The sequence below is a fragment of the Canis lupus genome, chromosome 6, assembly GCF_011100685.1.
Source record: "Canis lupus familiaris isolate Mischka breed German Shepherd chromosome 6, alternate assembly UU_Cfam_GSD_1.0, whole genome shotgun sequence".
Classification (NCBI taxonomy): Eukaryota; Metazoa; Chordata; class Mammalia; order Carnivora; family Canidae; genus Canis; species Canis lupus.
Genome location: NC_049227.1, coordinates 41,576,525 through 41,599,308, shown reverse-complemented (window position 1 = coordinate 41,599,308; position 22,784 = coordinate 41,576,525). Strand labels below are relative to the sequence as shown.

The 22,784-nt window shown below is 41.2% G+C and overlaps 1 protein-coding gene across 1 annotated transcript; it reads left to right on the top strand.

Moving 5' to 3' along the window:
- Window positions 1-12,535: 12,535 nt before the first annotated feature.
- Window positions 12,536-13,489, top strand: OR11I1 (olfactory receptor family 11 subfamily I member 1). The gene has a single exon (NM_001313844.1). The coding sequence runs from the start codon at window positions 12,536-12,538 to the stop codon at window positions 13,487-13,489; it is 954 nt and encodes a 317-aa protein (NP_001300773.1).
- The last annotated feature ends 9,295 nt before the right edge of the window (window positions 13,490-22,784 follow it).

Here is a 22,784-nt window from a genome sequence, read left to right as displayed (position 1 = left end):
CGGTGAAGAGGGAGAGTTTGAGTTCTTCTTTGCCAATTTGCCTTTTATGTCTTTTTGTTGTCTGATTGTTGAGGCTAGGACTTCTAGTACTATGTTGAATAGCAGTGGTGAAAGTGGACATCCCTGTCTTGTTCCTGATCTTAGGGGAAAGGCTCCCAGTGCTTCCCATTGAGAATGATATTTGCTGTGGGCTTTTCATAGATGGATTTTAAGATGCTGAGTAATGTTCCCTCTATCCCTACTCTGAAGAGTTTTGATCAGGAGTGGATGCTGTATTTTGTCAAATGCTTTCTCTGCATCTATTGAGAGGATCATATGGTTCTTGTTTTCTCTCTTGCTGATGTGATGAATCACATTGATTGTTTTATGAGTGTTGAACCAGCCTTGCTGGGGATAAATCCTACTTGGTCATGGTGAATAATCTTCTTAATGTATTGTTGTATCCTATCGGCTAGTATCTTGCTGAGAATTTTTGCATCCATGTTCATCAGGGATATTGGTCTATAATTCTCCTTTTTGGTGGGGTCTATGTCTGGTTTTGGAATTAAGGTGATGCTGGCCTCATAGAACGAGTTTGGAAGAATTCCATGTCTTTCTATCTTTCTGAACAGCTTTAGTAGAATAGGTATGGTTTCTTCTTTTAACATTTGATAGAATTCCCCTGGGAAGCCATCTGGCCCTGGACTTTTGTGTCTTGGGAGGTTTTTGATGACTGCTTCAATTTCCTCCCTGCTCTTTGGCCTGTTCAGGTTTTCTATTTCTTCCAGTTCCAGTTTTGGTAGTTTATGGTTTTCCAGAAATATGTCCATTTCTTCTAGATTGCCTAACTTATTGGCGTATAGCTGCTCATAATATGTTTTTAAAATCGTTTGTATTTCCCTGGTGTTGGTAGTGATCTCTCCTTTCTCATTCATGATTTTATTAATTTGAGTCTTCTCTCTCTTCTTTTTAGTAAGGCTGGCTAATGGTTTATCTATCTTATTAATTCTTTCAAAGAACCAACTCCTGGTTTTGTTGATCTTCTCCACAGTTCTTCTGGTCTCGATTTCGTTGAGTTCTGCTTGGATCTTTATTAACTCTCTTCTTCTGCTGGGTGTAGGATCTATTTGCAGTTTTTTCTCTAGCTCCTTTACGTGTAAGGTTAGCTTTTGTATTTGAGTTCTTTCCAGTTTTTGGATGGATGCTTGTATTGCAATGTATTTCCCACTCAGGACTGCTTGTGCTGTATCCCAAAGATTTTGAACGATTATATCTTCATTCTCATTAGTCTCCATGAATCTTTATAATTCTTCCTTAATTTCCTGGTTGACCCTTTCATCTTTTAGCAGGATGGTCCTTAACTCCACATGTTTGAAGTCCTTCCAAACTTCTTGTTGTGATTTAGTTCTAATTTCAAGGCATTATGGTCTGAGAATACGCAGGGGACGATCCCAATCTTTTGGTATCGGTTCAGACCCGATTTGTGACCCAGTATGTGGTCTATTCTGGAGAAAGTTCCATGTGCACTTGAGAAGAATGTGTATTCAGTTTTGTTTGGACATAAAGTTCTGTAGATATCTGTGAAATCCACCTGGTCCAGTGTAACATTTAAAGCTCTTGTTTCTTTGGAGATGTTGTGCTTAGAAGACCTATCGAGTGTAGAAAACACTAAATTGAAGTCACCAAGTATAAGTGTATTATTATCTAAGTATGTCTTAACTTTGGGTATTAATTGATTGATATATTTGGCAGCTCCCACATTCGGGGCATATATATTGATGATTGTTAAGTCCTCTTCTTGGATAGATCCTTTAAGTATGATATCGTGTCCCTCCTCATCTCTCACTACAGTCTTCGGGATAAATTTTACTTTATCTGATATGAGGATGGCTACCCCTGCTTTCTTTTGAGGACCATTTGAATGGTAGTTGGTTCTCCAACCTTTTATTTTCAGGCTGTAGGTGTCTTTATGTCTAAAATGAGTCTCTTGTAGACAGCAAATAAGTGGGTCCTGCTTTTTTATCCAGTCTGAAACCCTGCGCCTTTTGATGGGGTCATTAAGCCCATTCACATTCAGAGTTACTATTAAAAGATATGAGTTTAGTGTCATCATGATACCTATTCAGTCCCTGTTTTTGTGGATTTTTCCATTGGACTTCCTATTAAAGAGGAATTTTAAGAGTCCCCCTTGGGCAGCCCCGGTGGCCTAGTGGTTTGGCGCCGCCTGCAGCCTGGGGTGTGATCCTGGAGACGCAGGATCAAGTCCCACATCGGGCTCCCTGCATGGAGCCTGTGTCTCCCTCTCCCTCTGCCAGTGTTTCTGTCTCTCTCTCTGTGTCTATGAATAAATAAATAAAATCTTTTTTTTAAAAAAAGTCCCCCTTAACTTTCTCACAGAGTTGGTTTGGTAGTCACATATTCTTTCAGTTCCTGCCTATCTGGGAAGCTCTTTATCTGTCCCTCTATTCTGAATGAGAGCCTTGCTGGATAAAGTATTCTTGGCTGCATGTTATTCTCATTTAGGATCCTGAATATATCCTGCCAGCCCTTTCTGGCCTGCAGGTCTCTGTGGAGAGGTCTGCTGTTAATCTGATATTTCTCCCCATATAAGTTAGGGATTTCTTGTCTCTTGCTGCTTTAAGGATCTTCTCTTTATCTTTGAAATTTGCAAGCTTCACTATTAAATGTCGAGGTGTTGAATGGTTTTTATTGATTTTAGGGGGGGATCTCTCTATTTCCTGGATCTGAATGCCTGTTTCCCTTCCCAGATTAGGAAAGTTTTCAGCTATGATTTGTTCAAATACATATTCTGGCCCTCTGTCCCTTTTGGCGCCTTCGGGAACCCCAATTAAACATAGATTTTTCTTCCTCTGGCTATCACTTATTTCCCTTAATCTATCCTCATGATCCTTTAATTGTTTGTCTCTTTTTTCCTCAGTTTCCCTCTTTGCCATCAACTTGTCTTCTATGTCACTCACTCGTTCTTCTACCTCGTTAACCCTCGTCGTTAGGACCTCTAGTTTGGATTGAATCTCATTTAATTGATTTTTAATTTCTGCCTGATTAGATCTAAATTCTTCTGTCATGAAGTCTTTTGAGTCTTTTATGCTTTTTTCTAGAGCCATCAGTAGCTTTATAATAGTGCTTCTGAATTGGCTTTCTGACATTGAATTGTAATCTAAATTTTGTAACTCTGTGGGAGAGAGGACTGTTTCTGGTTCTTTCTTTTGAGGTGACATTTTCCTCAATCAAGGTCAATAATTTGTTTTTCCCCTATCCGTCTAGCTGGTCTTCTGGGGGAGGGGCCTGCTGTGGTGATTTTCAGGTGTTAGCACTTGGGGGAGCTGCTCAGCCCCCTGCCTGGTGCAGGGCTCGGTGAAAGTTGTTTAACCTGTTTATCTGGTGAGGCCACTGTGTAGCTCAGTGGGGTTTTTTTTATCCTGTGAGGCCCCAGGACAAACAACAACAGTAGAGGTGGCCAGCTCTCCAGCTCTAGAGTCAGCTCCTGCAGTAACTACAGAGCTCTCAGTCTGCAGGGGCCTGGATGCTCCGGGGCGGGGCTGCTGATCTGCTCAGCTCCGGGCTGCCCGGAGGCTGGAGCGTTCTTGCTGTCCTGGGCCCTCCTGGCTTCTGCCCGTCCTTGGAGAAACGAGGGATCCTGGGCTGTGTGTCTCCGGTGCCCTGTGCTCCCGGGCCTGTGCTGTTGGAATCACACTCATGGCCCGCAGCTCCCTCTGCCGGAGTCTCTGCCCGGCGTCTCTGCCTAGAGCCTCTGCCGGAGCCAGACGCAGCTGCTCCCAGGCCCGCGCAGCTCCCTCCACTTGGAGCCGCCTCCGAGCTGCTCCCGGGTCCAGCCGGGCTTGGGCTGCAGCCCTTTAGGGAGTTCGGCTGTGGGGTGTGGCACACTCGCCGTGGGGCGCAGATGTCTGTTAGCGTCCCAGGGAGCCTGAGGGCATCCCTGCCCTCCTGGGGTCCTGCTCCACCTCCCTGCGAGCGCCTTTCCGTCCGGAAACGTTGGTGAAGCTCCTGCTTCTCCAGGCGGGGCTCTCCTGTCCTGGGGATATTCGCCACGGCCTTAGCCCAGCTCCTCGGGGGCTCCTCCCCCTTGGATGCTTTTTGTTTCTTTTTCCCCGTCTTCCTACCTTGATATAAGTGTGAACTCTTTTCACTGTAGCATTCCAGCTGTTCTCTCTTTAAATCTCAAGCTGAATTCATAGGTTTTCAGGATGATTTCAAGTTATCTAGGTAATTTGGTGGGGACACGTGACTTGGGGACCCTACTCTTCCGCCATCTTGCCCCGCCTCTCACTGCTACCAATTGTTAAACAACAAAATTTCAAGTAAGTAAATTTAAACATCTAGTTCGTTTTATTCAACAATTCCTGAGTCAGGTGGAATCCCATCTAGCAAATAAAAGGCACCTTTGATGAGCTGTATAAAATGGAAGGATTTTATAAGCAGAAACTGGGCAGGGCAAGGAGGTTATTAGCAAAATAAAGAATTGTTTCAGGCAAGGTCATCTTTCTGTAGGGAAAAAGCAGGGAGTCTCATTATACAGATGATCTAATAGTGCTGATAAGGAAATTCAGGATGATTGGTTTAAAATTCCACTCCTGGGAGAAGCTGAAACTGAAATTGAGTTAGATAATAGGTCTTGGTAGGGCTTAGCACAAGTGACTCCATTCAGGGTCTGTTTTTTTTTTCTTTATACTGTAAATAGTTATTATTTACTATGTGCTAGTTATTATCTACTTAATGGAGATATACACAGTCATCTGCACTTGGATCCAGCTGCAAACAAGAAAGAGTTTCCTACAGTTCTGTGGGGGAGACCGTCAATAAAGAAGTAAGCAAATAAATTGAATTCAAATAAAGATACACAACACATCGACATAAAAACAGTGTTGACTCTAGGCAGAGTTAATAATTACAAAGCCTCTGAGATAGAATGGGGCATGGGGTTCCTAAGGATGGGGACAAAGCAGAAAAAGTAAAAAATAAAAGGCAGCCAAACATGCAGGTAATTTTATATTATAGCCAAAAGTTACATTCCCAAATATGTTGATTATATAAGTAAAGTGAATACAGTAGGCTCAAGAATGCTTTATTTCAATGTTTTTTTATTTCCATTTTTTGTGTCATCCTCAATTTCTTTCACCAATGTTTATATTATTGGTGTTAAGATTATAGATCTTTCTATAATCCAATGTTTAGATTATAGATCTTTCACCCTCTTGGGTTACGTTTATTTCTATTCCTAAGTATTTTATTCTTTTTGGTACAATTGTAAATGGAATTGTTTTCTTAATTTCTCTTTTACATTTATTTATTTATTTATTTATTTATTTATTTATTTATTTATGTTCAATAAAATACCTCAATTGAGGTATTTTTTTATTGAGGTTCAATTTGCCAACATATATTATAACATCCAGTGCTCATCCCTTCAAGTGCCCCCCTCAGTGCCTGTCACCCAGTCACCCCATCCCCTGCCCACCTCCCCTTCCACTACCCATTGCTCATTTCCCACAGTTAGGAGTCTTATGTTTTGTTTCCCTTTCTGATTTTTCCCACTCATTTTCCCTTCCTTCCCCTATAATCCCTTTCATTATTTTTTATATTCCCTGTATGAGTGAAACCATATAATGTTTGTCCTTCTCCAATTGACCTACTTCACTCAGCATAATACCCTCCATTCCATCCACATCGAAGCAAATGGTGGGTATTCGTCGTTTCTAATGGTTGAGTAATATTCCATTGTATATATTGACCACATCTTCTTTATCCATTCATCTTTCGATGGACACCAAGGCTACTTCCACAGTTTGGTTATTGTGGACATTGACATTGCTGCTATAAACATTGGGGTGTAGGTGTCCCGGCATTTCACTGCATCTGTATCTTTGGGGCAAATCCACAGCAGTGCAATTGCTGGGTCATAGGGTAGTTCTATTTTTAACTCTTTGAGGAACCCCCACACAGTTTTCCAGAGTGGTTGTACCAGTTCACATTCTCACCAACAGTGCAAGAGGGTTCCCCTTCCTCCACATTCTCTCCAACATTCGTTGTTTCCTGTCTTGTTAATGTTCACCTTTTTTTACTTCACTATTAATGTATAAAAACACAACTAATTTCTGTGTATTAATTTTGTGTCCTGCAACTTTACTGAAATAATTTATTATAAAGCTTGTATTCTTGAATATTTTTGGATCAGTGGCTTGATTGCCAAAAAATAAGTATCTTTTCAAGAGTAGAAAATGGGTTCAAAATCCCATTAGGGAATTAAAAAATCCCTTAGGGATGACTGGGAGGCTCAGTCGGTTAAGACTCAGGTCATGATCCCAGAGTCCTGGACTGGAGCACTACCAGGGGCTCCCTGCTTAGCGGAGAGGAGCCTGCTTCTCCCTTCCTCTCTACCCTTTCCCCCTGCTCGTTCTCTCTCTCTCTCTCTCTCTCTCTCTTCCCCCCCCTCTCAAATAAAAAACTAAATAAATAATCTTTGGGAAAAAAACCTCTTAGAAACTGTAAAGTAGGCTTCCTGGCTTCCTGCAATATAACTAATTGGCTTAAATACTGAAGCAAGCTTCTTCTAAATGACCTCATTCTAAATAAAGTTATCTTTGCTGTTTTTAATCAGTGGCCTTTTACTTTTTTAGGTATAATTTGCCATTTAAAAACAATCAAACTCCAATAAAAAAAAAATACCCCCCCCCACACACACATTTTTAGCATCAAGAACTACTTCCATAACCTATTCACAGTCTCAATTCAGGTACTAGAGCACCCTCCATCCCCATCCTTTCTTTAAGATAAAAATTTATCGAATACACCACCAGGGGGCAGCGGGAAGGACAGCAAGGGAGAGACTGCCCTTTTAAACTTGAGGGAGTAACAGCACCATTGCACAGTCTGGAGGAAGGGGCTTCCTAAAATAGAAAGAACATTACATTTGAAGGCAGACATTTGCTCACATATTTATTCAGTTTGTTTATAAATATTATCTATATTTTATATTAAAATTTATAAATATTAATATAGTTTTTATAAATCTTAGTATATGTTAGGTTCTGAGGTATATAGAAAAGTGAAGACTCCACTGCTTTCATGGAGCGTTCAGTCCAATCACAGCCTCCTCATATTCTTCTGCTTGGGTAATTTTGAACAAGTAATTTCATCTCTCAAAGCCTGGATTTCCTCATTTGTAAGATGGGTAATAAACACAAAGGTTGTAAGGATTATAGGGAGTACAGGCTTAGCTGAAAACCTGGCATATATTGGTAGGCTATAGATTTCTAGGCAGTAGATTTCTATGAGGACATCCTAGCCAAAAGCCTCATATAATCAAATATGTGTTCATTCATGAGTTCAAATAGTGGCAAATGCCAAGGTTTCAGGAAATCTGGGTAGTAGTCCATAGAAAAAATACTTCAGTTCTAAAGAACAAATGAGATCATTTCAATTCATTGATTGTTTTATCATTTCATTTGTTATACTTATCAGATAGCTGTATTAATTTGTTAGCTGGAGCAAATCTCTCTTCAGTTTGTGATGCCTGTCAGTAGATGATAATTTTAATTCCATAAGGTTGTCAATCACAAACTTACATTTCCCAGAACAAGGCTAACCTTAGTTACAACTTTTAATAAATAACAAGTATCCAAGATGACACAAGTTCTTTAGAATCATAATTACTGGTTTTGACAATAAATGTTTGCTATCGTAGGTATGTCTCAGTTCTCTACCAAATCTACATAATAAGGACATGCCCAGCAATTTTTTCCAGAGGATAGAAAAAAATTAAATACTTCTTTTAAAATATTGTTTTAACCCATTCTCCAAAGCATAATTATGCATTTTAATCACTAAATTAAAGCTCTTTATACAACTAATATTAATACAAATAGTCATTATTAAAATAGAAGCTTAAAGCAAAGGAAAAAAGATTTCCTTTAAGGTAAAGGTAAACTGGTTTCACACAATTTGCAAAGTAAACAGCAATTCCCCACTAGAGTCATTTGGGAAATGCCCATGAGCACCAATATCAGGGGAGGTGATGGCTTTGCCCACAGAGGAACTCAAGTTTACACAGAGAAATGTTGAGATGGGAGCAAAATTTAAGCGGCCTCCTAGGTTCATGTGGAAAGACAGCCCCAATTTAGTTTTTGTCAAGGGAGGTAGCTCTCTGGATAAAAGAAAGATTTCAGTTGTGTAGCCCAATTCTCTGAATCCAGGGGAGGTGGGTATGCCATTGTCTCTGTGGCCTGGCTCCCCAAAGTAGGAGTGGACCCCTCTGAGGCACAGGTAAAGCTCATCTATTCTGCTGGTATACACTTCCGTGTTTCCTGTTTTGGTCTCTTCTTTGCTATATGAGGCCAGGGGTACAATCCCCTAGCACACTAAATCCATTATCAGTTTAGTAACAAAATCAAACTGTCTGTCTGGTTGACCAACTGATCTCCTGAATTCACCAGCAGCTGGCAATAGTCAACACCCTTATCAAAAAGCCAAATGTTGGCTGAATTGATTGGTTAGTTGCACTTAATTCAGCTAAGAGAAAGGATCCCATTCAGATAGCATCTGAGTCATTTCCTGTTCCCCTTGCTTTTTTGTTTGTAGATTCCTTACTGAGTGTTTTTGCTTTATGAGAACCCGCTTTCCTACAAATTTGCTTTGTGTGTATCTTGGGGGAATGGAATGTTTCCCAGTTGTGTGGGGGGGACCTCAACTCTGGAAGGGACGGAAAAATCATCAAATCACAATAAGTCTCCTTAAGTCTTGTTTAATTGTCTTCATAACTTGAACATCTCCAGTGAAGGGAAGCAGATATCTTCCTAAAAGAGTTAATCTACATTTAGATAGCACTAATTGTGCTTACATAACTGGGGAGAAAAGAGGGAAGAGCAGAGAAAGAGAGGAAGAGGAGGGAAGGGAAGGCGGGAGGGAGAAAGCTCTACCACTTACTGAGCATTGACTCCAACCCCAGCCCTATGCCAAAATGAATTACAGGTATATTGTGTTGTTTGGGCTTGTGGCTCTAGAGTCAATCAGTATATAGGAGCAGAGTTAACAGAGGAGCATGATTTCCTCACTTCTGCTAAGGAGACAGAGCAAGAGATATTGGCCGCATGCTAGGGTGGGGAGGCCAGGATCACAGACCTCTCTGCTGCCCTATGAATCCTCATTTGCACCCCCTGAGGAGCATAAGAGAAGAGTTTCTCTTCCCTTAAAGGTTATAAAATGCCTTTGCTTAGATGTCTCTGTGGTTGGCAGGGATTGGAATCCAGGCCTGTTTAGTGTTAGAGCCTGTGAGTTTAGTAAGACATCACTAGCTAGTTCTGTCCTACCTTTGCCTAGTTTTCTTTCTTTCTTTCTTTCTTTCTTTCTTTCTTTCTTTCTTTCTTTCTTTCTTTCTTTCTTTCAGGATTTTATTTACTTATTCATGAGAGACAGAGGGAGAGGCAGAGACACAGGCAGAAGGAGAAGCAGGATCCCTGTGGGGTGCCAGATGCAGGACTAGATGCCAGGACTCCAGGATCATGCCCTGAGCCCAAGGCAGATGCTCAACTACTGAGCCACCCAGGCATCCCCTTGTCTGGCTTTCCATTCTTCCTCATGTCTCTGCACTGCATCGACTGGTGCAGCATCCTGGCGGCAGAAATGTAATGGCGTGGTAGAAGGGAAGTGGTAATTCCCAGTGCACACGTTCAAAAGTGTTCTTGGATTGTTTTCTTGAGGCAATAGGCTGACCTGATATATATATATTTTAAGATTATAAAGAAAAAACAAAAGTAGTAGTGTGAAAGCAAGTCCAGGTGACAGGTAGAGAAGATTATTCTATCCCTGTAAGGGATGGCTCCTTCAACAGCCAACAATGTAGATAGACCTCTCTCATGATAGGCTGCGTTGTAGAAGCTTTCCTCTTCCAGCCTCTGTGAGACTATGCAAACTAGCTTATGTACTCAGGGCCCATGAAAAGCAGTGTCCATGCTTAGGAGTGAAGGATTGAGGGCAAATCTGAATCTCATCTCTGCCACTTTCTAGATGATGACCATGGGTAAGTCATTTAACTTCTCTGTGACTTCATTTGGGAAGGAAGGATAAGAAGTAAGGGTACTAACCTACCAGAGGGTTGTTGTGACAATGGAGTGACATTTTTTTCAGCACTTACGACATGCCTGGGATCAAATAATATCCTCATCACTGGCAGGAATAGCGGCAGGAACCAGGAGTCTGGCTGTGATCTGTCAGAACCAAAGCCATCCCTCTGAGATCTCAGATCCTCATTTGTGTTTTTCAGGGATGGAGAGAAGTTCTCTCCATGCTCTACTCCATGGGCTCAGAATCTGAAATCACCAGTTGCCAAGTGTTCCCTGGGCACCAGGACTCTCAGCACAAATTCCAGGTTAGTTCTCTGAAAACCACTTGGAAAGCCAGAACTAGGGCCCCACAGAATGATACCCAGGACACTGAGTCCGTTTGAAAATGGGATTAATGTACTGCCAAAAGCTCTTAGTATGATTAAGAGATCCGTGGAGGGCAGCCCGGGTTGCTCAGCGGTTTAGCGCCGCTTTCAGCCCAGGGTGTGATCCTGGAGACCTGGAATCGAGTCCAACAGCTGCCTGCATGGAGCCTGCTTCTCCCTCTACCTGTGTCTCTGCCTCTCTCTCTCTCTTTCTCTGTGTCTCTCATGAATAAATAAATAAAATTAAAAAAAAAAGAGATCGGTGGAAGAGCTTAATGACTCACACAGTTACATCCACAAACACTGGCAGGATGTGGCAAAACGAACTGGGGGACTCATTGCCAACGCCCCCTTCAAAGGAAAGGCAATTTCTTGGTAAATTTACATAACGTCGGCAGCCTGGGAAAGCCAGCCATCTCACGATCTTTGTGTTTATGTTTTTGCATAATCTAGGCACATGTTAAATTCTTCTCCCTCCTGGTATCCTATTTTATGGATGAGAAACTGTGTCTCAAAGATGTTAAACAACTTGTTCAAAGTCTGACCCTTATAAGGCCACACCCTAGGCTTTGTATAGGGCTCTCTGGCTATGCCCTGCTAACTACCTCATTATTACCCTGGCCCGGTGCTTTCTGTACCTGCACCTGGGGTTTCCCATCTCCACCTGCAGCAGTATGCTCCCTCCACAACTATCTAAGAAGGTAATGAATGGATCCAGTACAAGGTGGTTGAGAATAGTCAAATGGTTTCAGCCTCTGCCCTGTCGGAGGATAGCAGTATTTTTTGGGCAGGTTCTCTATCTGTCCTGAATTTCAGGGTAGGCCTATGGCTTGGACCTTGGATGGAACTGAGGAGGAGGCCTGGGTCTTCTTATTTCATTCAAAAGAATCTGAAGCTACCTTATACTCAGTTGGCTGGTTGCACACAGTGCCTTAGGCCACTTGGGTCTGAATCTTCTTCCATTTACTGCTGCCTAACATTAAATAGTTTTTTAAAAAAGATTTTATTTATTTATTTGAGAGAGAGATAAAGAGCTTGAATATGAGCACAAGCAGGAGGAGGGGCAGAAGAAGCAGCAGACTCCCAGCTGAGCAGGGAGTCCCACTAGGGGCACCATCCTAGGACCCTGGGATCATGATCTGAGCTGAAGGCAGATGCTTATAACCAACTGAGCCACCCAGGTGCCCCTCAACATAAAATTTTTTTAATGACCTGATTTTTTAAAAATATTTTATTTATTTATTTATGAGAGACACACAGAGATAGGCAGAGACATAGGTAGAGGGAGAAGCAGGCTCTATGCAGAGAACCCGATGAAGGACTGGATCCTGGATCCTGGGATCATGACCTGAGCTGAAGGCAGACACTCAACTAACTGCTGAGCCACCCAAGCCTGATGACCTGATTTTTAAGATTGTGAGAATGCACTCCTACCTCTGAATTACACCAGCATGAGCACTCACATGATTTTCTCTTGCTATTGTTCTGGAAACTGTAACAGAAGTAAGAAACTCACTTCTCAAATCACTGAGAAGCTGAAAGGAGAAAAATTCATAGTAGATATGATAGGGACCATATCCCTGCACGTAACCAGTGTTTAAGGAGGGAGGGGAGGGTTCTTTGTCTTGGCCCTTGATGGTCTAGGTTCTAAGAGTTCATACTCTTTGGAATGTGCCTATCTCCCTTTCAGATCTTCTTTTCATTCTGTAAGTCCTCAAGCTACCACAGGATGAGCACAGAGCAGATGATTCTCCTTCCCTTTCCTTTTCCTTTGTCCTTCCTCCCAGTTTGTATTCTTTTTCCTCTTTCTTCAATTTCCTGCTTTCCCCAAAGCCTGACACTGCTCCTGATAAGATGAAAATACAGGTAGGAGAAGGAGGATTGGGATGGTCACAAGTTCTTACCGCAAATTCTTTTCTTTCCCATTTCAGGCTTTGGAAGAAAAGATGATACTCCTCTACCCAAATAAAAAAACCTTCCAAAAACATGAGTTGGGAATGAAAATCACCCACTGTCAGCTGCCCATTGATGGGTAAGCTAGGACTTTCTGCATTTAGCACTTCTGATCACTGGGTGTCCTAAGGAAGCCAAGGCATGGTGATCCTGCCCTGGGAAAACCAAACAACCATAGTGGAATTTATGCTTCAAGGATTCTCCTCTATCCGACAGCTAAATATCTTTCTCTTTATAATGTTTTTAGTTTTCTATGTCTTAGTCATTTCTGGCAACATCCTCATTGTTCTGCTAGTTTTGTTCATCCATCACCTCCACACCCCCATGTACTTCTTCCTGGTGAACTTGTCCTTTCTAGAGATCTGCTATACCTCCAATATTGTCCCCAAGATGTTACTGATCACCATAGCTGAACAGAGGACTATCTCTGTTGCTGGGTGCATGGCACAGTTCTACTTCTTTGGATCTCTGGCTGCAACAGAGTGTCTTCTGCTGGCTGTGATGTCCTATGACCGATACCTGGCCATCTGCCAACCTCTCCACTATCCCATCCTCATGACTGGCCCCCTTTGCATTAGGCTAGCTGCCAGCTCTTGGCTCTGCTGCTTCCTTCTTACAGCAATCACTATGGTCTTACTATCTAGATTGACCTTCTGTGGACCTAATGAAATTGATCACTTCTTCTGTGACTTCACCCCTCTCGTCCACCTCTCCTGCACAGACACCTCACTGACGGAGACCATCGCCTTTGCCACCTCTTCGGCAGTAACTCTGGTTCCGTTTCTCCTCATCGCAGCCTCCTACTCCTGCATTCTTATTGCTATCCTAAGAATTCCACCTGGCACAGGTCGGAGAAAGGCCTTCTCCACCTGCTCCTCCCACCTCACCGTGGTCACAGTGTTTTATGGGACACTGATTGCCACGTATCTTGTGCCTTCAGCCAATTCTTCACAACTCTTGCGCAAAGGATTCTCTCTTCTCTATACCATCCTGACACCCATGTTCAACCCCATCATCTACAGCCTAAGAAACAGAGACATCCATGAAGCCCTGAAGATGTGCTTGAGTAAGAAGCCAGGATTCCTCCTTAGATGATACAAAAAGGAAAAGTTCGATATTTGTTCAAGGATGACGAACTGGATTGAGTAATTTAGATTCTGTGCGAAAGTACTACCTGTCATCAGGAGTTATTTTAAAGCCAGATCACCAGATGTCTTTGAGCATGGCTGTGAATGCTGCCGAGTTCTGACAGCCTTGGGTGAACTAGCATCCCAGGAATGGCCTCAGTGGGTCAAAGTCTGATCCATAATCTTTAGTAGATCTGGATCCTTGTGTAAAAGCTCACCTGCAAAATGAGCTGCTAAGGCTGGTTGCTCATTTACTCAAATATTCATCAAGGTCTACTATGTCCAAGGCACTGTACTATAGATAGCTGATAAAACAGACAAAAAACAGAGTCCCTGCTTTCACTGAACCCACAGTCTATAGGGGGATGACAAACATTAATCAAATAACTAACATAAAACTACATATAAAATATAAAACTACACTTGTGTTTCAAAATCAAAAATGATAAGACGACTAGTACTTATCTAAAAGAATGGCCAGAATATAGAACACTGCTAACACCAAATACTGGGGAAGACATGGAGCCACAGGAACTCTCATTCATTGCTGGCAGGAATGTAAAACAGTACAACCACTTTTAAAGGACAGTTTGGAAGTTTCTTACAACTACATGGACTTTTAACGTACAATCCAGTTATCACACTCCTTGATATTTACCCAAATGGGTTTAAAAGTTATGTCCACACAAAAAACTTCACATGGATATTTATAGCAGCTTTATTCATAATTGCCCAAACTTGGAAGCAGCTGAGATGTTCTTCAATGGATGAATGGAAAAATAAACTGTAGTACATTCAGACAGTGGAATATTATTTAAAGTTAAAAAGTAATGAGCTATCAAGATCTGAAAGACATGGAGGAAACCTGAAATAGACATTTTTAAGTGAAAGAAGTCAATCATAGACATCATATGATTGCAACTATATGATTTTTGAAAAAAGGCAAAACTATGGAGTCAGTAAAAAGATCAGTAGTTGTCAGAGGTTAGGGTCAGGGGAGGGATGAATAGAGAGCACAGCACTTTAGGGCAATGAAACTATTCTGTATGATACTACAAAGTGGACACTTGTCATTATACACTTGGCAGAACCAACAGAGTATACAACACCAAGAGTGCACTCAAAAGTAAATTATGGACTTTGGGTGATAATGATGTATCCGTGTAGGTTCACTGATTGTAACAAACGTGCCACTCTGGTGGGAAATGTTGATAATGGGGGGAGACTGCAAATGTGGGGTATTACCTGAAAACTAACACTGCCAGTTATCTTACCAGCAAAAATGGGTTTATTTGAGAATAGCAGAGAATTGCAGTCTAGATCAACCAAGCTATGGCAGAACTGTAGGCAAGTGTGCAGAACAGGAGAGGAATGCTTTTTTACAGAGGAAAGGGGGAAGTTGGGAAGGTTGTGAAAAACAAAATGTCCATGACAGTAAACTGGGAGCTCAAAGTATAGAGGCTTTTCATTAGCTGGACTGTTGCAGGAGAGGAAGAGAAGCTTCTTTCCTCCTGCTGAAGTAGTAAAGTAGTATCCATATGCAAGATCCATCTCTCCCTGTTGGGTCACCAATTGATGAGTGGTAGGGCATGAGTGCTCTCTCTGCTGGTTTCCCAACTCCATTCTAAATCATATTTTCTTTTGTTAATTTTCACCTTTCCCCCTTTTGATCAAGATCTTTCTTTGAAAGCATTGCTGATCAAGAGTCAGGTTTTCCATATTTAGTGGTTTTGTCCCTCAGTGTCAGGAATGACCTTTCCTGGTTGTCACGTCCTACATCAGAGGAAAAGTGCACAGCAGTTGGAAACCACATAAGGCCACATTTGAGTAACAAGGAAAATTAGGAGGGAAGAACTCAGGTACTCCAACTTAAAGCCTGTATCTTGTCAAGGTCATATGTTTTGGAGATCATCTCAGAGCTCTGAGATAGCTTATTGGGTACATCATTTTTTAGAGAGTTTGACGGCAAAAAAATATAAAATGTAAAATAATTATGAAAAATAAGAGACATAACGTAACAATTCCAAACTGTGTGATGGTTCTAAACCAGGAGTCTAAATTTGAAAAGTAGCCAACTGAAATATTTATTGGCACTTATTCTGACTTATGGGAGAAAAGGTTCTCCTTATAAAGGCAAATTCCCATAGTATGCATCCTGAAAGTCACAAAAGCAGAATAGTAAGTATTGTGAAAACACACTGAAAGAATTAACCAAGGGCATTTGGGAAGACACAGTATAGGTGTAAAGCAGCAGCTGATGAGCCTTTTTGAAAACTTCAAAGACATTTTAAAGAATGATGTTATCTCAAAAGAACTGTTTAGGACCAAATATATTATCAATAAATACAGTCAGTAAAGTTGAAAATCCAGAGACCATGAGTATGGAAAAGACTTTTAAGTCAGTTAATAGTTCAGATGAAAGAAAACTTTTGTGAACTGTTAACTTGCTAACCCTTCAGAGAAAGCAAGTGAAAGGTTAATTAGTCCCAGGATCATGAGGCTATTTCCAAAAGGCTATAATCAAAATAAAAGGTTTCCCCCCTTTGCAAGGGCTTGGGAAATGCAGACAGGGCACTGTCTTCTCATAAAGAAGAGAGAGGAAGCATAGGAAGAAAAGGTATACAAGCCTGGTCTGGACACCTTGGAAAAGCTCTCATCAGATGCCTGCTTCAATTCCTAGGAATCTTTACTTCCAGATCACCAGATGGCATGAAGTTCCAGTCAGGCTTTGGTGCTTTCTTTATATGCATCACAGTGATCCATGATTCTATTTCTTGGAGTTTGGTGGCACAAGGGTTGGTTAGCAGTTCCTGGTAAGGACCACGTCCAGTGAAGTTGAAGAATCTTTCTGGAGGTATCTTTTCCAACAGATGAAATCTCCAGGTTGCAAGGTGTTTAAGTTCATTGTCTTCTAGGAGTCCAGTATGAATAGACTGCTCCACCAAGCATGGCTTTTTTTTTTTTTTAAGTAGGCTCCATACCCAGGATGGAGCCCAATTCGGGGCTTGAAATCATGACCCTGAGATCAAGACCGGACCTAAGCTCAGGAATTGGATGCTCAACTGACTGAGCCACTCAGGAACCCACCAAACATAACTATTTTTAATAGAACCAATTAGGCCCTTACATTGTTGAAGTATATTCCTATCTTCTTTTTATCAACTGTGGGTTGAAGGAGGCAGAGACAAGTGCATTGGACACTTTGTGACTCTCTCAAAATAGGAGACTATAAGTTCCCAAGGGGATAAATCTGAGATTTAAAAGATCCAATGGCAATGCTTGCAGCCCAGGTATTTGGAGGGTCTCTACAAATTTCACCAGTTGAATCCTAGCACATAACTTAGTGCATATATGAATAATTCTGAGGATTGAGGATGATATGCACAACAAAAGTGTAAAACCAGCCAAAGAGCACAGAACTGTCAAAGCACCTGACTAGTCAAATGGCTTCTGTGATCACTATGAGTTCTGAGAGAGTTTCCTCAGGTAAGGATAATCTTCTCTAACAGAAGCAGCATTGTCATGTCTATAGAGAAAGCCTTTTTTTTTTTTCTTAAATCAAGCCAACAATTACTAAGTTTCCAATGTTGTTTTTTCTCTCTGGGGCCAACTGTTGGGTATCTTTTGTGAACTTTTCCAAAATTTATCATTTGGGAGGATATCACTTTTGACCATGACAGAGATTTGGCTGTTGATTTCCTTGAGAGTAGTCATTTTGGTGGAAATATCAGTGAGATAAATTACTTTGACCTCCTGGGAGTTGAATCTGGAATGCCTAGGAACTGTAATTGCCAAAGCAGCTGTCAACAGTATGGCATATAATACATTTTGGACATATGAGCCATTTTAAATGTATTCACACTGAAGTTAAGGACACTTTGTTGGTTCCATAATATTCCAAAGTCATGAGCTACATCATAGGCATACCAACTATTGATATAAATGCAGTTTACCCTTGGCTAATATACTACATTAAGTAAGGGCTTATATAACTCAGTGTGCTGGGTGGAAGTGAAGTAGCCAAATATAAAGAGGTGCTGTTTCAACGACTTTAAAAGGAGCTAAAACAGCATACCTAAACTATTGTTTAAGATTTTTATTCTTTAAATAAGAACTACCAGTAAACTATGAAAAATTTGCATTGGTTAGAGGAGTTTCCTATAAATTATCACAAGGATTCAAAAGGTAATCTGTCAGCATTAAGCAGTCGTAAGGGATTTCCATCTGAATCCAAATGCAGTCCTTATTCTGAGGTGTCATAGGAATCAAACCTGAGGTTGAACAAACTATAATTTTTCTTTGGAAAAGAAAGGCCAAAGGTTTTAGCAGATGGAAGCTATCTTAACTGTGCACAGGTTTGAGAAGGGGAGCAGAGAAGCAAATCATGTAGTATTATAACCAAGTACAGCCTGCAGAAAACTTTCTATCATCCAAATCAGCTCCTAAGGTTTATGAAAAATGAGGAGGATTCTTGGTCAAACCCTGAGGCACTACTGTCCAGGCTTATTTCCATTCTTCCCAAGTGAAAGCAAAAAGATATTGGATATCTATATCAACTGGAATACTAAAAATGTACCACATAGATCAATTACAGTGAAAAATTTGCTCTTAGTGGAAGAATATTTGTAGCATAGAGTAGTTAGGAAAAAGAGTGCCAATGGATAACAGCAGTATTTATTGCTCAGCGGTCCTGGAAAAACTTCCATCTTCTGCCACTGGGTTATTTCACAGGCAAAACAGGGCTATTACTAGTGCAGGGGATAATGAGGGTCTGAGACTTATAATCTTCTATTATAGGTTCGATGCCTTGAAGAGCTTCTTTATTTATAGGGTAGTGATCAATTATGGGAAGAAGTTTTGAGGGATCTATTTGAATCTTGATGGCAGGTGTGCCGTGAGTTTTGCCAATATCAGTTAAGTACTTTGCCCATAAAGAAAATGGTATCTAATTCAACAGGAATAAAAAATCAGTGTCCCTAGACTCAGCTATAATGTCATCAGAGACATAACAAATAAAAGATGTCAAAGGATTATTTAATTCCCCTCATTGGCTATTTTGATGACTACTGTCAAATCTAGAATTCCTTCCTCTTTCTGGGAGAAAGAAATTCTGGCATGATATTTTCCTGAGAAATTTCAGCCCAATACTGGAAGGAGGTAGAGCAACTAAGGAGAAAGGGGGATGTATCTCTCAAAGAGTCTACACAAAAGGGAATCGTTTCAGAGACAGGAACTTGTTGAAGTTTATTGGAGAACCCCACAATTTGTTTTTTGTTTTGTTTTGTTTTGTTTTGTTTTTTTGTGTTTTTTTTTTAAGATTGATTTTATTTATTCATGAGAGATAGAGAGAGGCAGAGGGAGATGCAGGCTCCATGCAGGGAGCCCGATGTGGGACTCGATCCGGGACTCCAGGATCACGCCCTGGGCCGAAGGCAGGCGCTAAACCGCTGAGCCACCAGGGATCCCCGAACCCCACAATTTGAACTCCTAATACTTTGAGGCAGGGGCTAATTTATAGCAATGGGGTTAAGCACCAAGATGTAGTTTCCATGTCAATAGGGATAGAAACTAATTTCAAATCCAGAGAGTGACTTCTCTGAGCTGATTGAGAAGGAGGATTGGGAAGAGCCCCTGTAGCCCCATCACTGAGAATTGCGAGGCCACCAAAAAGGCTAACTAGCAGGTGGATGGTGCCTTGAGCACTTAAACTCATAATAATCTTTTTTCTAATGCCTTGGCTTTTGTCTGGGGGCCTTCATTTACCTGAGTTGAAAACTGAGAATTTTTGCAGTCTTTCTTTTAGGTGACTCACCAAGGATATAAGAGAATCAGTTTGCCAAATGAACTTAATCTGGAGTGGGTAGTTTCCCATTCCATCCTGGCCCTTCTAACTAAAAGAGAATGAACCTGGTTCAGCCCGTTAAAGAACACAGAGTTTGCTTCGACATGGATGGAATTGCAGGGTATTATGCTGAGTGAAATAAGTCAATCGGAGAAGGACAAATATTATATGGTCTCATTCATTTAGAAAAATTAGTGAAAGAGAATAAAGGGGAAAGGAGAGAAAAAGAGTGAAAATATCAGTGAGGGTGACAAAACATGAGAGACACCTAACTCTGGAGAACAACAAGGGATAGTGGATAGGGAGGTAGGGGGGAGGTTGGGGTGACTAGGTGACGGGCACTGAGAGGGGCACTTGGCGGGATGAGCATTGGGTATTATGCTATATGTTGGCAAATTGAACTCCGATAAAAAGAAAAATTTTTAAAACCCCACAGAGTTAAATGCCACCCGGGTGAATTCAACATCTAAAGGAAGACAAGAAATTTCTTTAAAGACAATTTAGAGTTGATCTAATAGTTATGGACAGGTTCATCAGACTTTTGTGTGTGTGTAAACCTGAATTTTGTTTCCATCAACAGGCTTAGGAAAAGCTCCTGCAATTGCTCAGTGTTTTCCAGCAAGTATTCTAACATACTGCCAAAAGTTAGGGGTTTGTTTCTCTAAATCTCCTTCAGGATATTTCCTTCAGGCCAGTTTCATCCAATGTTTGGCCTGGTTCTCACCAACAAGCATGGAGCCTAATGATATAAATCTGAGAAAACAGGTTGCTAAGTCTGAATAATGAGTTTTAGGTCTTGAAACTCTATGACTCACAATTTGGTCTTACTCCAGGGAACGTACAATACTTGAGGTTTATCCTTAGGAGACTTAACTTTAATAGGCTCAGAAGAGGAGGGACCGGAGAAAGATTCAGTGGAAAACAGATGTTTGGCAGAGATGGTGCCAGGGACGGGGCCTGAGCGCAAGGTAACTGCTACCTGCCTGCAGATGAAGAAGATAGTGTGGTGGGGGAAGCAATGGGGGAAGCCTCAGAGGTCATATTTTGATGTCTTTCAATTGTTTGCCTCACTTAATTTAGAAATAGTATTTTGCAGGAGGCAGACTTAGAATTCTGAAAACATCTGGAAAGCCTCAAGGCACCATTTAAAATAGACACTCCATTCAGTTTTCTGTTTGCTTGATTGTTCCGAAACCACAGCTTTTCAATGTAATTTTGAGTAAAACAAGTTTGAGGAGACTGCAATTTTCCATAATGGCCATTGAAGTTCTAAATTATTTTGGTTAAGTCAATCCACTTAAGCCATAAATGTGCAGGAGGAGGGACCATAGTTTTTTGTTTTTTGTTGTTTTAAAATATTTTACTTATGAGAGACACACAGAGAGACAGGGAGAGACACAGGAAGAGGGAGAAGCAGGCTCTCTGTGGGGAGCCCGATGTGGGACTCGATCCTAGGACCCCAGGATCACAACTTGAGCCAAAGGCAGATGATGCTCAACTGCTGAGCCATCCAGGCATCCCAGGGGACCATAGTTTTTAAACATAAAACCAGCCAGTGCCCAAGGGGGCGAATGCCCTCAAGACATACAGTGGGATGCTATTTGTCAGAGGTTTTTCTCTAGAGTAAAGAGACATTCCTAAACAGCACAGTTTCAACAGGTACAACCTGGTCCTAGAAGAAATCAGACCAACCATCAGCACAGTTCCCATTAGGAACAGTCTGATTCGTAAAGAAGTCATCCTAAAGGTCAAGTGAGTATTCTCAGAGAAAATGTATACACACACACACACACACACACACACACACACACCCCAAAAAGCAAAGCCTTAAAACAGATCCCAAATAAGGTTTTACACAGAGCAAGATGGAGTCACCCTTGTCAAGCAGTTACTCTTGTCAAGCAGTAACACAAGCAGCCAAACATGTTGCAGCTTTGGCTGGTCAGATATCACTGACCCCACACTGTATGGCAGCATCCAGACCTAATGATAACCAGCAAAGCCAAGAGAGCCTAGAAGACCTGAGAGTGATAATCACTAGAACCAGAAGAAACCTGCCAAGGCCCAAGACCGATTAAATCCCTTTAAAGGTGGAGGAATAGTGAAAGGGAATAAAGAGGAAAGGAGAAAAAATGAGTGGGAAATATCAGAAAGGGAGACAGAACATGAAAGACTCCTAACTCTGGGAAACGAACTAGGGGTGGTGGAAGGGGAGGAGGGCGGGGGTTGGGGGTGAATGGGTGACGGGCACTGAGGGGGGCACTTGACGGGATGAGCACTGGGTGTTATTCTGTATGTTGGTAAATTGAACACCAATCAAAAATAAATTTATTATTAAAAAATTTTAAAAATAAAAAAATAAAAAGGTAAAGACTTTAAAAAGCTGGTAGAAAGAGGTCATACACTATTACTTTGTATAGAAGACCCAGGGTACTCCATGGAGTTGGAAGTCAGAAAGAAGCTCACATAAAGTTCAGGGTCCACTTCTGGATTCTCTATTCTGTTCCACTGATCTATGTGTCTGTTTTTGTGCCAGTACCACACTGTCTTGATGACCACAGCTTTGTAGTACAACCTGAAATCTGGCATTGTGATGCCCCCAGATATGGTTTTCTTTTTTAAAATTCCCCTGGCTATTCGGGGTCTTTTCTGATTCCACACAAATCTTAAAATAATTTGTTCTAACTCTCTGAAGAAAGTCCATGGTATTTTGATAGGGATTGCATTAAACGTGTATATTGCCCTGGGTAACATTGACATTTTCACAATATTAATTCTGCCAATCCATGAGCATGGAATATTTTTCCATCTCTTTGTGTCTTCCTCAATTTCTTTCAGAAGTGTTCTATAGTTTTGAGGGTATAGATCCTTTACATCTTTGGTGAGGTTTATTCCTAGGTATCTTATGCTTTTGGGTGCAATTGTAAATGGGATTGACTCCTTAATTTCTCTTTCTTCAGTCTCATTGTTAGTGTATAGAAATGCCACTGACTTCTGGGCATTGATTTTGTATCCTGCCACGCTACCGAATTGCTGTATGAGTTCTAAGGGCTAGTTTCCAAGATCTATAAAGAACTTATTCAACTCAACACCAAAGAAACAAACAATCCAATCATGAAATGGGCAAAAGACATGAACAGAAATCTCACAGAGGAAGACATAGACATGGCCAACATGCATATGAGAAAATGCTCTGCATCACTTGCCATCAGGGAAATACAAATCAAAACTACAATGAGATACCACCTCACACCAGTGAGAATGGGGAAAATTAACAAGGCAGGAAACAACAAATGTTGGAGAGGATGCGGAGAAAAGGGAACCCTCTTACACTGTTGGTGGGAATGTGAACTGGTGCAGCCACTCTGGAAAACTGTGTGGAGGTTCCTCAAACAGTTAAAAATATACCTGCCCTACGACC

Coding starts and splice junctions, on each gene's coding strand:
- OR11I1 (NM_001313844.1), top strand. CDS start 12,536: ATGGTGATCCTGCCCTGGGAAAACCAAACAACCATAGTGGAATTTATG.